This window comes from Typopeltis vanoorti, chromosome 5, assembly GCF_054136105.1.
Source record: "Typopeltis vanoorti isolate ZY-2024b chromosome 5, IOZ_Tvanoo_1.0, whole genome shotgun sequence".
Classification (NCBI taxonomy): Eukaryota; Metazoa; Arthropoda; class Arachnida; order Uropygi; family Thelyphonidae; genus Typopeltis; species Typopeltis vanoorti.
Genome location: NC_143553.1, coordinates 34,223,245 through 34,240,890, shown reverse-complemented (window position 1 = coordinate 34,240,890; position 17,646 = coordinate 34,223,245). Strand labels below are relative to the sequence as shown.

At 39.2% G+C, this 17,646-nt stretch overlaps 1 protein-coding gene across 1 annotated transcript in view; it reads right to left on the bottom strand.

Annotated features, from left to right (window-relative positions):
• Nucleotides 1–17,646, bottom strand: part of LOC150106305 (rho-related BTB domain-containing protein 2-like) — a 363,993-nt gene that overhangs the window by 321,795 nt on the left and 24,552 nt on the right. The window contains 1 exon segment of the mRNA XM_090392338.1: nt 12,835–12,938. Within this exon segment, the coding sequence (XP_090248464.1) occupies nt 12,835–12,938 (104 nt within the window).

The window sequence follows — 17,646 nt, the reverse complement described above, 5'->3', positions numbered from 1 at the left end:
TGATCTTATAACAACCCCTTACCAACTTGTAGGTCTCTATCATATCTCCCCTCTTCCTTCTCTCCACCAGACTCTGCAAATTACATCTTCTCAATCTTTCCTCATACTCAACATTCCAGAAACTACCTTAGTCAGTCGCCTTTGGACCCTTTCCAACATCTCTTCATCCTTCTGAAAACCCGGTGACCAAATCTCGGCACAATAGTCCATGTATGGCCTAATTAAAGCCTTATACAATGGAACAAGAATCTCCCTACTTCTACACGTCAGTGTCCTCCGCATCATTCCCAGAAGTCTTTGTGTTGTCTTCACAATTTTGATGATGTGTCCCCTAAATTTTAGATCCTTATCCACTATCACCCCCAGATCTCTTATTTCCTCTACCTCCAATAATATATTCTCACCAAGCATAAATTCTGCATCCCATCTTTGTTTTCCAAATTTTAAAACCTTACATTTTGCAACATTGAACTCACATCCCCATTTCCGTGCCCAATCACTCAATTTATTCAAGTCTTCTTGCAAGGCCACAACATCTTCACTACTCTTTATGGTTCGTCCCAACTTTGCATCATCTGCAAACAACTGAATATCTCCATTCAAATCTTTGCCAATATCATTAATATACAAGTTAAATAGTAATGGCCCTAAAACAGACCCCTGAGGCACTCCACTAGTGACTTTCCTCTTCCTGGATATTGCTCTGCCATACACAACTTGTTGATACCTATCAGATAGCCAGTCTCCAATCCAATGCACTAATCTAATATCCAACCCCATCTGCTCTAGTTTAACTGTCAACTTATCATAAGGTACTCTATCAAAAGCTTTTGCGAAATCCAAGTATATTACTGTGTATCCTTCTCCTCTGTCCAAGGAAGCAGTCACTTTATTGTAATAAGTAAGCAGATTACTAAAACATGACCTCCATTTAGCAAATCCATGCTGTTCATCAAAGATTATACCACTGTTGTCAACCCAACTTTGGATTCTAGTTCTCACAAGCTTCTCCAACAACTTAACCACAACACCTGACACAGAGATAGGCCTATAGTTTGATGCTTGAGTTCGATCACCTCCTTTATGAAGTGGCACAATCTTGCCCTCCTTCCACTCTTTAGGAACTTGACCAAGTGCAAGACTCATATTAAAAAAATATGTCAAGGCAGGTATCAACTCTCTGGCACATTCCTTCAGAATATGCAGTGATATATTATCAAGTCCCACAGCCTTATTTACATCTAGTTTACTCAACTCCCAAACACCTCTTGCTCACTTACAGTCAGTCTCTCCTTCCCATCATCAACTGCTCTCAATCTCTCCATGAAGTCACATTCACAAGATTGAAAGATCTTTATGAACTGCTCATTAAGTATCTCCACCACACATTCTGCAACAGCTGTCTTTATACCATTTCCTCCAATCAATGTCATCCTTCTATAATCATTGTTTCTTTTGCTGGCTACATATCGAAAGAACTCCCTAGGATTCTTTTGGGCTTCATTAGCTAACTGCTCTTCATACCTCTCTTTAGCTACTCTCACCAACCAAGTCACCCTCCTTGCCTGGTCTTTGTAGACCTTGTGAAATTGGTTACTTCCACTTCTCTTATGCTGCCTCCACAATGCCCTTTTTCTCTGTATCACATGCTTAATCTCTTTATTCATCCATCTCACAGCTACCTTATTTAACCTTCTCACTCTTGGAATACATTTAGACATTGCATCTACTAGATAGTTTTTGAAAATCCCCCAAGCTGCATTGATCTCTTTTCCAGCTAACTCCTCATTCCATGCTACACCCGTAAGCTGTCTCCTGAGCTCTTCATAATCACTCCCCTTGTAGTTCCACATATACCCTTTTCTCACAGGGATCCTTGCACTGCTGGCAACCACCCAGGTAATCACCTCATGGTCACTTTCACCAATTGGTGGATGATTTGACACCTCATTTATAATTACATCCTCTGATGAGATGACCAAATCCAAGACCCTTAATCCTCGTGTGCCCTCTGTTACATACTGTCTGAGGTAGTTATCCCTCAAAAACTCAAGAAACTCACTTTCTTTACTTCCAGTTGCTATCTCTTCATTCCAGTCTATATTGCCATAATTAAAATCACCCATAATGATCACCCTTTTCTTATTTGCTTGGCTAATTTGACTATACATTTCACTATCACCACCATCCACATTACCAGGTCTATAACAACATCCCACTAAGTATTTGATTCTATTCACCTCTATCTCACACCATTCTGCCTCAAAACCACTGGCCCTATTTCCCTCTTGCATCTCTACTTTGTATGGACATAACTCTTTCTCTATCATCAATAGCACTCCCCTCTCCCTTTTTACCCTTCTATCCTCACGAAACATATCATACCCTTCCATCTCTATTCCTGTCAGGATGTCGTCCTCATCTAACCATGTCTCACTTATTCAGACAATCTTTGGGTGAACAGATGCAATTAGTGCAACCATTTCATCTGCCTTGTTTCTTATACTTCTAGCATTGGTATACAAGCACAACAGCTCATTTCTGGATTTACAGCTAGTTCCACTGATACCACTCACTCGATGTGATCTCTCCTTCTATAATCATTCTTTCTTTTGCTGGACTGGGACCATTTCCCTTTCTGCTTCTTCATTTTAGACCCCTTTTCAATTCCATCTGCTTCGTCTTGATCCTTGGTCATCCCATTTATATCCTGCCTGCCTACACATACTCTCACCTCCTCTTGGAGCATCCACCTTTCTCACGCTGTGCACCCCTGTCCACCCTGAGCCTCCCCGTTTCCCTGCTCCTCTTGCACACCCATTCTATCATTTTCTATACTCATAAAAAATTATGTCTTCATATAATTTGAAGGAATATGCGAGGATGTTGACATCTGCCTTGACATATTTGTTTAATAAGAGTCTTACAAGGATCAAGTTCCAAAGGAGTGGAAGGAAGGCAAGACTGTACCACTTCATAAAGGAGGTGACAGAATTCACTCATCAAATTATAGGCAAATCTGTGTGTTAGATTTTTGAGAAAAAGTGTTGGAAAGGCTGGTGAGAATCTAACAATATGCTAATAACAGAAAGATTATTATTATTATTATTATTATCTTCATCATCATCATCAAATTCTCCATGGAGTCAAAGACTCATTGTGTAGGTCTTTCACACCCACAGCTCATCATACCATGCCTTAATGTCCCACATTTTCTGAAGTCATCATGTTCTCAAATGATGCATTCCAATCATCCATAACTTTGCATGCCAAAAAAACTGCTTCTTCACTCCATTGTTCACACCCTCCTTATATATTTTCCAGGGATGACTTCATTAACCCACCCATCCCATCTCCTACCATTCTATGAAAACCTGTTCAATGTTAATCTGATAAAAATCCCTTACCAACTTATATGTCTCTGCCATATCTCACTCTCCTCCTTCCCCTAACCACTAGACTCTGTAAATTACATTTTCTCAATGTTTCTTCATACTCAAACATTCGAGATTCAGAATTGGGGGTGACAACAATGGTATTATCTCTGATGAACAGAATAGATTTGCTAAAGGAAGGTCATGGTTTAGTAATCTACTTATTACAATAAGGTGACAGCAGCATTGAACTTTGCAAAGAATTTTGATGGATAACTGCATATTAAGTTAATAGTCAAACCAGAGCAGATGGGTTGGACATTAGACTAGTGTATTGGATTGGAGATTAGCTGTCTGATAGGTATGAACAATTTGTGTATGGTGGATCAATATCCCAGAAGAAGAATGTCACTACTGATGTGCTTCAGGAGTCTTTTTAGGACCATTGCGGTTTAATCTGTATGTTAATGATATTGGGGAAGATTTGAATGGGGATATACAGTTTTATTTCAGATGATGAAAAGTTGGGATGAACTATGAGGAGTAGAGCAGACGTTGTGGCCTTACAAGGACACTTGAACAGACTGAGTGAATGGACATTGGTGTGGGGATTCCAGTTCAATGTTGCAAAATGTAAAGTTTTTAAATTTGGAAAACAAAGATGGGATGAAAAATTTACTCTTGGTGGGGATATATTGTTGAAGGTGTAGGAAATAAATAAGCGATCTTGAGGTGATGGTGGATAAGGATCTGAAATTTAGAGGACACATTATTATAATTGTGAGGACAACACAACAAATTCTGGGAATAATGCAGAGGAAACTGACTTGTAGAAGTAAGGAGATGCCCATTCCATTGGCCTTGATTAGGCTATGTATGGACTACTGTGCACAGATTTCGCATCTGGTTTTCAAAAGAATGAAGAGATGTTGGAGAGGATCCAGAGGCAATCGACCAAAATTGTTTCTGATCTCTGGAATGTTGAATATGAAGAAAGGTTGCGATGATGCAATTTGTAGAATCTAGTGGATAGGAAACAGAGGGTGATATGCTAGAGACATACAAGTTGGTAAGAAGTTGTTATAGAATTAACGTTGAAGAGATTTTTCATAAAATGGTGAGAGAGAGAGAAAACAAGAGGTCATCCCTGGAATCTGTATAAGGAGGGTGTGAGCAAGGAAATGAGAAGCAGGGATTTTTTCATGGAGAGTTGTGAATGATTGGAATGCTTTGCTTGAGTGCATGGTGTCTGCAAAAAAAATGAATGTGTTTAAGGCAAGGTATGATGAGATTTGACAATGACAAAAGGGACCTCTAAGATGAGTCTATGACTCCATGAAGTCTTAGGATAATAATAATAATAAGTTAAAAATTATAGACAGTTATTTAATTTTAATTTTTATTAATTTTGTGATTTTAATTTTTCCACTTTAACTTCAAAATAAAAAATAAATCAAGGTAAAGTTTAGAAATATTTTAAGAAATGTAAACATGAGGAAACAGCTCAGTGAAATTATTGCCCACAGCAGTTTGATGTGAGATAGAACATTAGTGCAATAATGAAACATTTAGAATGTACACATTAATTGCATTCCAAAAGAAGATGTGAGAAAAACATGTAATCTGCAAGTAGCTCAAAACAATTAAGGCTGATTAAAACTATAAAGAAAGAAAAATTAAGTGAGATAGTAACTAGATTAACTCGTGAAGATGAATCTCAATTCAAACAATTACTAATAGCTCTTTTATACCTATATCAATTTCAATGCATAATTATGCATTATCAAAGAACCAGCCAGATATCTAAAGTTAACGTTTCTATGAACATAAAACTAAGACCAAATATCAAAATTTACAGAATTAACAGAATCAACTCATCATTTTAATCTTACTTTAAATGGATGGACTAGTATTGTAGATAAGATATTTCAGTATTGTTGTTCATTCAGGTGATGCCAAAATTTTTAATTTAGGATTAGTTCATATACCCAGAAAATGTTTATCAGTTGTCATTCAGAATATTGTAGTTATAACGACATATGAATTGAAAATGCAGAAATTTGGACATGATAACTCAGTTGAAAATTTATTCTGCACTTAAATATGCAATCTGTTTAGCAGTTGTTGGCACAGTTTATAAAAAAATATAATAAATAATAAACAGATTATAAAATAATATTTTCATGACCAAAAAAAAAATAGTCCCAGGAGTTGGAAAACAATGTCTTGAGTCTGAGGAACAGAAAATAGCCGAGACACAGAAATTCTAATTCCATCAATTGTGTACTCTAAATCCCATCTTTGTTACCCAAATTATAAAACCATACACTTTGTAACACTAAGCTGGCAACTCCACTACTACCATTCATTCAGTCTATTCAAATCCTCTTGTAAAGCCACAACATCCACATAATTTGCAAACAACTGAATATTCCCATTCAAACTTCTCCAATATCATTAACATATTAAACAGCAATGCCGGCCTGGTTGGCCGAGTGGTTAGAGTATCCACTCTCCAGCCAAAGACTGTGGGTTCGAATCCCACCGTGAGCATGGACGTTTGTAATTGTCTGTGAAAATAATAGTGACAGTAGATGGCATTGGTGTAGATGATAAGGTTGAGTGATGGAGACGGAGAGTTGTAGAGTAGGTGCCCTTCTTCGATGAGTATTTGGACTCCCAGGAGGTGTCAAATAATAATAGTAATGACTCTAAAACTGACTCTTGAGGCACACTACTGGTGCACTTTAAATTGAAACCAGTAGCATTAGCAATTAGCATTACCATTACCACATGACAAGGGCCATCCTTGGAAGTTACGAAAGGAAGCTGTGAGCAAGAGGTTGAGGAGTGGTTTCTTTTCGTGGAGAGTGGTTGAACCGTGGAATGCATTGCCTGAGAGAGTGGTTAGAATAAGAATGGTCAATGAGTTCAAGGAGTGGTATGATAAACTTTGTGTTTCCTAGGAGGGACCTCTCACGATGAGTCTTTTGACTCCATGGAGGCCTGGATAATAATAATAATAATAAAATAATAATGATAATATTGTTCCACCATACTCAACTTGCTGATCCCTATCAGATAGTCAATCTCCAATTCAAAGCAATAACGTATTATCCAACAGGAATGTGAGAATAAGGATTGGAATTTGCATGGTGATTCACTGATAAGAGGAGTGCTTGAGGAGAGTGTGATTAAATCATCTTTTCCTGGTACTAAAATTAAGGATGTCAGTGATGCTGTAGGGATGCAGAGAGTTAAGGTGAAAGAAACATTTATTTTGGCTGGTTAAAATGATTTAGAAGGTGACAAATGTGGTATGAGAGAAGACATGAAACAGCTACTAGTGCATGCAAAAAAAAAAAAGAAGAGTGTGAAAGTAAAAGTTATGACTTTGTTGCCACAGTATGATAGAGGTGAACTGAGATGGAGAGCTATGATCACAAATCAGTCACTGTGCAGGTGGACTGGTGTAGAGATTGTGGATGTGTAGAGTGAGTTTGATGGAAAGAAGGATTTATACATGAGGGATAGCTTGCATTTGATTGGATTTGGCGTCAGGAATCCTGAGAAATTGTTGTTTAGTGTGAGTTCAGAAATGCAGAGTCATTGAGACTTGGTTGATCGAGGATGATAAGGTAATAGGAATAGAATGCAAGAGACATGGCGTCTTCAGAGAGGAGAGAGATTTTGCTAATGATAGCAAAGGAATTATAACCAAAAAGAGTCAAACTAAATCAGTGGGATGGAGATAGAGGGCAATTAATTTGAGGCTATATGGTGTGAGATAGAGACCAACAGGACTAAATATGGAATTGGTTGCTGCTATAATCAGGGGGAGGGATATGAGGAAGAATGCAAATAACTTGCATTCGAAAATTAGAATGATGAATACAGGTCAAGTACTTATTAAGGAGGATTTTAATATAGGGACATAGACAGGGGGAGGGGGAATGGTCACAGGCAGGGAAGGAAATGAAATTTATACACATGCTGAGAGATAATTACCTGAAGCAGCATGTAAAAGAGGGGATACAAGGTTCAAGAGTGCTGAATCTGATCATAGCATCAGAGAAGTTAACAGAGATAAATGCAAGGAGAATCAGAGTAGGAGAGAGAGAGAGAATTTAGGGAGTATGAGTGAGAGGTATAGGGGTGCTAGAAGAGGAGAGAATGGAAACAGTAGAAGAGAGGGAATGAGAGAGAGGTATGGGAATACTAGCAGACGAGAGGATGGAAACAGTAGGAGAGACGGAATGAGAGAGAAATATGGAAGTGCTAGAAGAGGAGAGAATGGAAACGGTAGGAGAGATGGAATGAGAGAGAGGTATGGGAATGCTAGAAGATGAGAGGATGGAAACAGTAGGAGTGACAAAATGAGAGAGGGATATGGAAGTGCTAGAAGTGGAGAAAATAGAAACAGTAGGAGAGAGGGAATGAGAGAGATGTATGGGAGTGCTAGAAGAGGAGAGAATGGAAACAGTAGGAGAGAGAGGTATGGGAATGCTAGGAGAGGTATGGGAATGCTAGAAGAGAGAATAGCAGCAGAGGAGAGGGGAATGAGAGAGACCTATGGGAATGAAAGAAGAGGAGAGAATGGAAACAATAGGAGAGGGAATGGTAAGAGGTATAATGTATGGCGACTCAATGATCCGTGGTGTTCAAGATAGGATGCATGAGGAGTGTTTGCCAGGAGGAACAATAAAAAGGGTGGCTATGGCAATTAAGAGAGGTGAAAGGGTGGATGAGATGATTGTAATGGTAGGAACGAATGACTTGAGTGGTAATGTAAGTTGGGCAGCGAGAGATATGACATTTTTGCTTGAGACTGTACGGAAGAAGACAGAGAGAGGAAAAATAGCGTGTGTGTTGCCTAGGTATGATAATGATGAGCTGAGCAGAAGAGCGGTGATATTGAATGGCATAATAGCGAGAATGTGTGACAAGAGAGGACTGGTATATGTGGATGCTTGGAGTGCGTTTGAGGAAAGAGAGGAATTGTATGCGAGAGACTGTTTACATTCAAATGAGGAAGGCCGTAGGCATCTGGAGAGATTGCTGTTCTGAAAGAGTCAGTGTGTCCCAGGGAGGATGATAGCAGGGGTGGCCTCTTGTGGGAATGGATACTTGGAAGAAGGGAGACGATGTCAGGTAACGCTGAGCCCAGTGGAGTCTAGAAGGGATAATGCTGGATATAGAAACAATAGCATTTATATGCTTTATACTAATGCCAGGAGTATCCGGAATAAGGGAGAGGAATTGGTGGCGCAGATAGCATCAGCCTGGCCAAACATTATTGGGATCACTGAGACGTGGTTGACAGAAGGGGATATAATAACAGGTATAGAAGTCGCTGGGTATAGCATTTTTCGTCAGGATAGGAGGGGAAAGCATGGTGGTGGGGTACTGCTTATGATAAGTGATGACCTATGTCCTCTAAGAGTGGAGGCTTTGGAAGGAAGTGAGACAAATGATTTTGAGAACATATGGTGTGAGGTAGAGGTAGGCAAAACAGGATATTTAGTGGGTGTTGCTACAGACCCAGGAGCACAGAGGATGGGGACCAGGAGATGTTTAGACAGCTAAGTTTGGCAAGTGCAAGAAGAATGATTGTTATGGGAGATTTTAACTTCAGTAGTATAAATTGGAGAGAGGAAGATGCATGTAGCAATAGGGGAATGGAATTTCTAGAATTCTTGAGGGACAAATGTCTTAGGCAACATGTAACAGAGGGAACAAGAGGTTCAAAAGTTTTGGATTTGGTTATAGCATCAGAAGAGTTGATAATAACTGAGTTGACGTCTCTCCCACCAGTTGGAGAGAGTGACCATATGGTGTTGACTTGGAAAATGAATAGACATGCAGGAGTATCAAAGAGACGGGAACTTATGTGGAATTATAATGCAGGTGATTATAATAGTCTTAGACGTCAACTTCGAGAAGTTTCATGGAGGGAGGAATTGGAAGGCCAGGATATCGTTAGTGCGTGGGAAATTGTGAAAGAATATTTGTTAGCAGCAATGGTAAGTTGTATACACGAGTGAAGAAGAGGATACAATTTGGAGTAAAGTGGATGACAAACAATATTAAACAGGAATTGCATGTGAAAAAGAGGCTATGTAAGAGATATAAGGAGACAGGTGAAGAGAGGATGCGTGAAGAATATAAGACACAGGCCAGAAGAGTGACTAGTGTGGTAAGAAAAGCGAAACTGGAATATGAGACGAGATTGGCCCTAAGATCCAAATAAAATCCTAGGGAATTTTTTAGCTATGTGGCCAGTAGGAGGAGAAATGACTGTGGAAGAATGATATTGTGGGATAAAAATGGGAATAGAGTGACTGATGCAGAGGACATAGTGGAATTGTTCAATGACCACTTTATTGGAGTATTTCATCCTGGAAGAGTCAGTTTTAATGCTAGAGGGATAGGGCAGGTTCAAGGTTTAGAGGTACAGGAGGAGAGTGTGTTTCAGATACTGAGAACTCTCGATGTCAATAAAGCTTTTGGACTGGATGGTATTTCACCACGAGTTTTGAGAGAATGTGCTAGGGAACTGACAGTGCCTTTAACTTGGCTTTTCAATGAAAGTCTGGCTTCGGCAAAGGTGCCCAGGGAATGGAAGGAAGGTAAGATAGTACCATTGCATAAGGGTGGTAACAGACTGGAAGTGTCTAATTATAGACCAGTCTGTGTGTCATCAGTAGTTGTTAAGATCTTGGAGAAAGTAGTGAGGGACCGTATACAGCACTGGGCAGATGAGGGTAATGTTATCCGTGAGAGTCAACATGGATTTGTGAAAGGGCGCTCTTGTTTTAGCAATATGCTAGCCTTTTATAATAAAGTTACAAGAACATTAGATGGGAGAAAGGCATATACTGCAATTTTCTTAGACTTAGCAAAGGCATTTGACAGGGTGCAACATGATAAGCTGACATTTAAGTTGCAACACATGGGTCTGGATGTCAGATTGGTCAACTGGATTCAGGATTGGCTGTGTGATAGGTATCAGAGAGTTGTGTATGGTGGAGCAGTTTCAAGGGGACAGAAGGTTACAAGTGGGGTTCCACAGGGCTCAGTACTAGGACCTATATTGTTTAACCTTTATATCAATGACATTGCCAGTGGATTGCAAGGGGGATATTCAATTGTTTGCAGATGATGCGAAGCTGGGAAGGATTATTAGTAATAGTGCAGATGTGGTAGCCCTGCAGGAGGATTTGAATAAGCTAGATAGATGGGCAAATGAATGGGGGTGAATGAATCAGTTTAATGCAGCAAAATGTAAGGTCTTGAGGTTTGGGAAACATCGATGGGATGCTGCATACTTTATGGGAGGAGTTATACTGGAGGAAGTTGGGGAGACAAGAGATCTGGAGTTGATGATTGATAGAAACCTGAAGTTTAGGGGACATATTGCAAAGGTGGTGAAGGTAACACAGAGGATTGCTGCAATTATGAAAAGGACGCTGACCTGCAGAGATAAGAGGGTTATCATTCCGTTGTATAAGTCTCTGATCAGACCACACTTGGATTACTGTTCTCAGATTTGGTTCCCAGGATTTGAAGGGGATAAATTAACTGTGGAAAAGATACAAAGACGGATGACAAAGATGGTCTCAGGACTGTACAAGGATAGTTATGAGAATCGGCTGAGGGAATGTGGACTGCAGAGTTTGGTGGATAGAAGAAGGAGAGGTGATATGATTGAGACTTTTAAACTGTTGAGAGGTAGTTACAGGGTCGACACTGGGGAGTTCTTTCACTTGGTTGAACAGCGGGAAGGAGTGATGACAAGAGGCCATCCCTGGAATTTACGAAAGGAAACTGTGAGCAAGAGGGTGAGGAGTGGTTTCTTTGCATGGAGGGTGGTTGAGCCGTGGAATGCATTACCTGATAGAGTGGTGAGGGCGAGAACGGTCAGTGAGTTTAAGGAGTGGTATGATAGACTTTGTGTTTCTTAGGGGGGTGAACCTCCCCTCAATGAGTCTTGACAGACTTTATGTTCTTAGGAAGGACCTCCCACAATGAGTCTTTTGACTCCATGAAGGCCTGAATAATAATAATAAGAAGAAGAAGAAGAATTAACCAATCCAGCTACACTGGCTCTGCTTGGAAAAAGTGATCATGTAGTCTTGACCAGGAAGATTGCCAGACATGCAGAATTTTTTCTTAAGAAGAGATATATGTGGTATTATAAAGCAGGGATTATGATAAGCTGAGGAGTCAGCTTTAAGCAGTGTCATGGCACAAAAATTTGGAAAGGAGAGATGTTGGTGGTGCTGTGAAATGGTCAAGGGGTCTTAAAAGAAAGCAGTATCAAAATGTACACCCAGAATCTGAAGGATATCAAAGGAATCAAAGTGATATCAGGACTCTTTAGTGTTGGTTATGAAGAGTGTTGGAGGGAATGTGGATTACACAGGTTGGGAATAGGAAAAAAGAGGAGATACAATGGAGACCTTCAAGTTAATTAAGGAATTGTATCAGATTAATACAGAAGAAATTATAAAAAGAGTGGATGTTATAATGGAAAGAATGAGAGGCTACCCCTGGAAGTTAGATGTGGTGAAGAAGATTTTTTTACATGGTTAGTGAGTGGTGCATTGCTGGAGTGCATTGTGAATGCAAGTAGTGTAAATAACTTCAAAGTTCATTATGACAGACATGTTGCTGGTTAATGGGCCTCCATGATGAGTCTATTGACTCCATGGAGATTACCAAAATAATAATAATAATAAACTGGAATGGTAGCAAATAGAGGATTGAAGTTTATAGAACATGTGACTGCCATAATGAGGACAGTGACAAATCTGGATAAGGAGATGCTAGTGAATTTACATAAAGCTAAGCTACACCTCAATTAATGTATACAGATCTGATCTGTATACATTAATTGATTACTTGGATATCTACAAAATAAGGAAATACTGAAAAGAATTCAAAGACATACATGGGTAAAATTATCTTGGGCTGTATAGAATAAAAATAGATTGACTGAATAAGATTTCTAGAGCTTAGCAGATACTTGTGATATGATTAAGATTTATAAGCTATGAAAGGAAGACAAATGTAGATCAGTCAGTGCCTGTGGTAAGTAAGAGATCATACTCGGAGCTATATAAGGGTTGGGTTAGGTTAGATTAGTCTATCTATTTTTCACAGGGATGAAAAATAGATTTTTCTCATGAGAAGTTGCAAGTTCAACAAACACTAAATCTATTCAAAACAAAGTACAATAGTTCTTGTAATCTGTAGCATGGATGAACTCCTGTAATGAATCTCTAACTCTATGTAGACCTGAAATAACAGTAGCAAAGAGAAAAGTAAATTACCAGTAGTAGTTTTTCGCTTCTTCAAATGTTATATACTTAACATTAAAAGATAACTATAGAAATCATGCACTAATATAACCAAAATAAATTTTAATAAACTTTAATAATTATTTAAATATACTTACCTGCCATATGCAAACCGTCTATCCTTTTCATGATCACCAAACGTATCCCATAATCGAAGGGATACACTGACATTATCTATTACCTCACAAGAAAGTTTCAGAACCTATAATTCAGGGTGAACCAAGTGAAATAAGTATTGAAATGTTAATAACTCATCACCAAGGAATAAAACGGCTGATTTTATATATATATAAATTACTAAATATTTACTTGCAGCAAATATTATTTCATTACATCAATACTAATGTATACTGATATAATGCATAAAGGATAAAAATGGTGAATAGTATAATGGCAAAATTATGTAAGAAGAAAGCATTACTGATTATGAAAGTATGAGATAAATTCAATGGAAGATAGAATTGTATAAAAGTGATGAGCACTACTTGAAAGTATTTGGCATGAGGTATATCTAGAGACTGTTATTGAGAAAGAATGACAGAGAGAGAGACAAAGGAAGAAAGCAACCGCTGGAAATAAAAGTAACTGTAATAAATGAAGAGTAGATAAGAAGGGACAATGATGCAAGAGATACATGACACTGAGGTGTGGTTTTCGATAAATGGGTGGGGGGCATTTAAGTTTTGTCCAACTTAGGTGGAAGGTACCCAAGAAATGGAAGGAAGGTAAGATAGTGCCATCGGATAAAGGCAGTAGCACACTACAAGTGTCAAATTATAGACCCACTTGTGTTTCATCAGTTGTTGTTAAGATCTCGGAGAAATAAGTGAGGGACCATATGCAGCACTGGGCAGATGAGGGTAATGTTATCTGTGAGAGTCAACATTGATTTATTAAGGGGCGGTGTTGCTTTAGTAATATGACTGCCTTTTATAATAAAGTGACAAAAGTGGAAGATGAGGGAAAGGCATATTCTGCTAGTTTTTTGGATTTTGCGAGGCATTTCACAGGGTATCACATGATCAGCTGATATTTAAGTTGCAGAACATGGGTTTAGATGTCGGTTTAGTCAACTGGATTCAGCTGTCTAATAGGTATCAGAGAGTTGTGTATGGGGGACAATATTAAAGAGGTAGAAGGTTACAAGTGGGGTCCCACAGGCTCAGTACTGGGACCTGTATTGTTTAACCTTTATATCAATGACATTGTAAGTGGATTGCAGGGGGATATTCAGTTGTTTGCAGATGATAGGAAACTAGGAAGAGTTATTAGTAATAGTGCAGATGTGGCAGCCCTGCAAACCTCAAGCTCAGTCAGTATAGACAAAGCCTTTGATCAAAAAGACCTGGGTTTGATTCCCGTCTATGACGTGAATTGAACGAACAGATTCACGTCTATAACGTGAATCTGATCTCCTTTGAATAAAGGTGAGTTAGCCAGTCTCATACGGAGGTAGAGGGGTTTTTTTTCACCTGGAAACTCGGGGTTTTCGTCCCTCAGAACAGGCAAACCGGCCCCCATGAACACACATGGATTACAGTCATGAATACTTATGACAATATGTGGAAGAGATAGGGTCCTCACCACATGGTCATTATGCCTGTAGTTAACCATGAGTCACGTCATGGTAGTCAACCTTCTAGATAGGAGATGACACATGAATGGGATGGCAGCCTGGCAAGAGGATTTGAATAAACTGGACAGATGGACAAATAAATGGGCATATCGGTTTAATGTAGCAAAATATAAAGTCTTGAAATTTGGGACACATCGACGGAAGGTTAAACGCTCAATTGGATGAGCTGTACTGGAGGAAGTAGTGAAGACAAGAGATCTGGGGGGGGGGGGGGTGATTGATAGAAACTTGAAATTCTGGGAACATATTGCAAAGGTGATGAAGTAACCCAGAGAATTGCTGCAATACTGAGAAAGACACTGACCTGCAGAGACAAAAGAGTTGTCACTTCATTGTATAAAGCCTTGATCAGACTACACTTGGACTATTGTTCTCAAATTTGGTCCTTAGGATTTGAAGGGGATAAATTAATGTAGAAAGGATACAGAGGCAAATAACATAGATGGTTTCAGGACTTTATGGTGTTAGTTATGAGGATTGGCTGGGGGAATGTGGACTGCAGAGTTTGGTAGATAGAAGGAGAGATAATATATTTGAGACCTTTAAACTGTTGAGAGGTAGTTACTGGGTTGACACTGCGGAGTTCTTTCACTTTGTGAAACAGGGAGAAGGAGTGAGGACATGGGGCCATCCCTGGAAGCTATGAAAGGAAGCTGTGAGCAATAGGGTGAGGAGTGGTTTCTTTACATGAAGGGTAGTTGAACCATGGAATGATTGACTGATAGAGTGGACAGAGCACAAATGGTCAATAAGTTCAAGGAGTACATTTTGGAAAATTATGGAGACAACTACCGTTTATATGAAACTTTAGTTTCATATAAACCAAAATACACACTTGACGTTTCGATCATCATATCAAGGTCATCTTCTGGAGCATACACAATATATATACATGAAACAAGCTACACTACAATCTACATGGTTTGCTAAAGTTACTAACCAATTGTTGGCCTGACCTCTGGTGAAAAAAAAACCAAAAAACTTTACTGCATCAAAGCTAGTCCTATTATTATTATTATCTATTAGGTTACAAAATTAAATTGGGCTGGAGAGCAACATGTTTATATATATATATATATTAAAAAAAGTTTTTTAAAAATTTACATATAAATTTCAACCAAATGGTATGGGATAGTTTCCAATCAAAGCTGAAATTGCTTAAAGTCCTAAAGTATGCTAGATACTAAGTGGGCTGAACTTTAGGACTTTAAGCAATTTCAGCTTTGATTGGAAACTATCCCATGCCATTTGGTTAAATTTTTTTTTTAATATTATTATTATTATTATTCCTGACACCTCCAAGGAGTCCGAAGACTCATCGCGGGAGGACACCTACAACTGTCTCAACCACTACATCGAACCTCTACTACGAATCATCTCCATCAACGCCATCTACCGCCTACCTCCACCACAACTAGTATTTTTTGTCTGTAAATTGTGTGTGTTCTGGAGGGCCGATTTGTCTATATGCGGGATGAAAAACCGAGTTTCTGGGAGAAAAAACCCTTCTACCTCCGTATGAGATTGGCTAACTCACCTTCGATTGAAATCGTCCAGATAAAGATTTCTCCCGTCACGACGAGAATCGAACTTAGGCCTATTCCAATCGAAGGGCGCAATGTACCGTCGTTCTTCCAATTGCGCTACGGAGGCGCTAATATATATATATATATAAACATGTTGCTCTCCAGCCCAATTTAATTTTATAACCTAATAGATAATAATAATAATAATAGGACTTCGATGTAGTAAAGGTTTTTTTTTTTTTTCCACCAGAGGTCAGGCCAATAACTGTTGTAATGGTTGGTCAGTAACTTTAGCAAACCATGTAGATTGTAGTGTAGCTTGTTTCTGTGTATATATTGTGTATGCTCCACAAGATGACCTTGATATGAAAGTCGAAACGTTGAGCGTGCATTTTGGTTTATATTAAATTAAAGTTTTCTACGCCAATACGGTAGTTTTGGCGTAGAAAACACCTTCCAACTACTAACCACGCTCAAACTTGCTTAACATTTTGCGTGAACCATTAGTAGCAGAGGCTCTGCCAATCGGCCAACCTTTGTTGGCAATATTGGTATGAAGGTGAGCAATAACAAGGCAAAGACAATGAAAATAATCAGAAGCACTGAAACTATCAACTGCATTGTGAATGGAGAGCCTATAGAACAAGTAAAACATTTCAGCTACTTAGGCATGATTTTTAGTGAAAATTACTATTATTACGGGCAACTCCAGGGAGTCATTAGACTCATCGAGGGAGGCCCCAAATCATATTCATCACAACTATTCGACATTCATACAGTATCTATCATACCTCGCCTTAAACTCATTCACTGTCACAGCATCCACCACAGACTCAGGGAGCGCATTCCACTCATTCACTACTCTAAAAGTAAAGAACTCAGCTCTAACACCTTTACTAACCACACTTTTGCCCAGCTTCCATGGATGTCCCCTAGTCCTCCCACAACCAACCCTGTTCTCAAAAATATCTTCTGAATTAATTTTATAGAAACCCTTCAGTAATTTGAATGTCTCAATCATATCTCCCCTCCTCCGCCTATCAACCAATTTTTGCAACCCACAAATCCTCAACCTGTTCTCATACGGTTCATTCCACAGACCTGCTATCATCTTGGTCACTCGCCTCTGGATCCTCTCCACCTCCTCCCCATCAAGAAGAAACCTAGGTGACCAAATCTGAGCACAGTAGTCGAGATGGGGTCTTATCAAGGCTCGATACAGAGGAACAATAACCTGCTTGTCTCTGCTTGTCAACGTATTCTTCAGCAACAACCAAGTGATTTGATGAACTGATTTGGCCACTTTTGCAATGTGTCCCCTAAATTTCAATTCCTTATCCACCAACACTCCTAAATCTCGTGCCTCATCAATTTCCTGGAGCACGGATCCACCAATGCAGTAAACTGCCGCCAATCTTTTCACTCCAAAATGCATAACCTTACATTTTGCCACACTAAATTGACATCCATTCTCCTTAGCTCAGACCTCCAATCTATCCAAATCATCCTGCAAAATTTTGACGTCATCTGCATTCACTATTGCCCTACGCAACTTCGCACATCCGCAAACAAATGAACTGTTCCTCTCAGATCCTTTCCTATATCATTTATGAACAAATTAAACAGCAGTGGTCCAAGAACAGATCCTTGTGGCACACCACTAGTCACAGGCTGTCTTGCGGACTCTACTCCTGAGTAAACCACTCTCTGATATCTCTCCGTCAACCACCCTCCTATCCATCTCACCA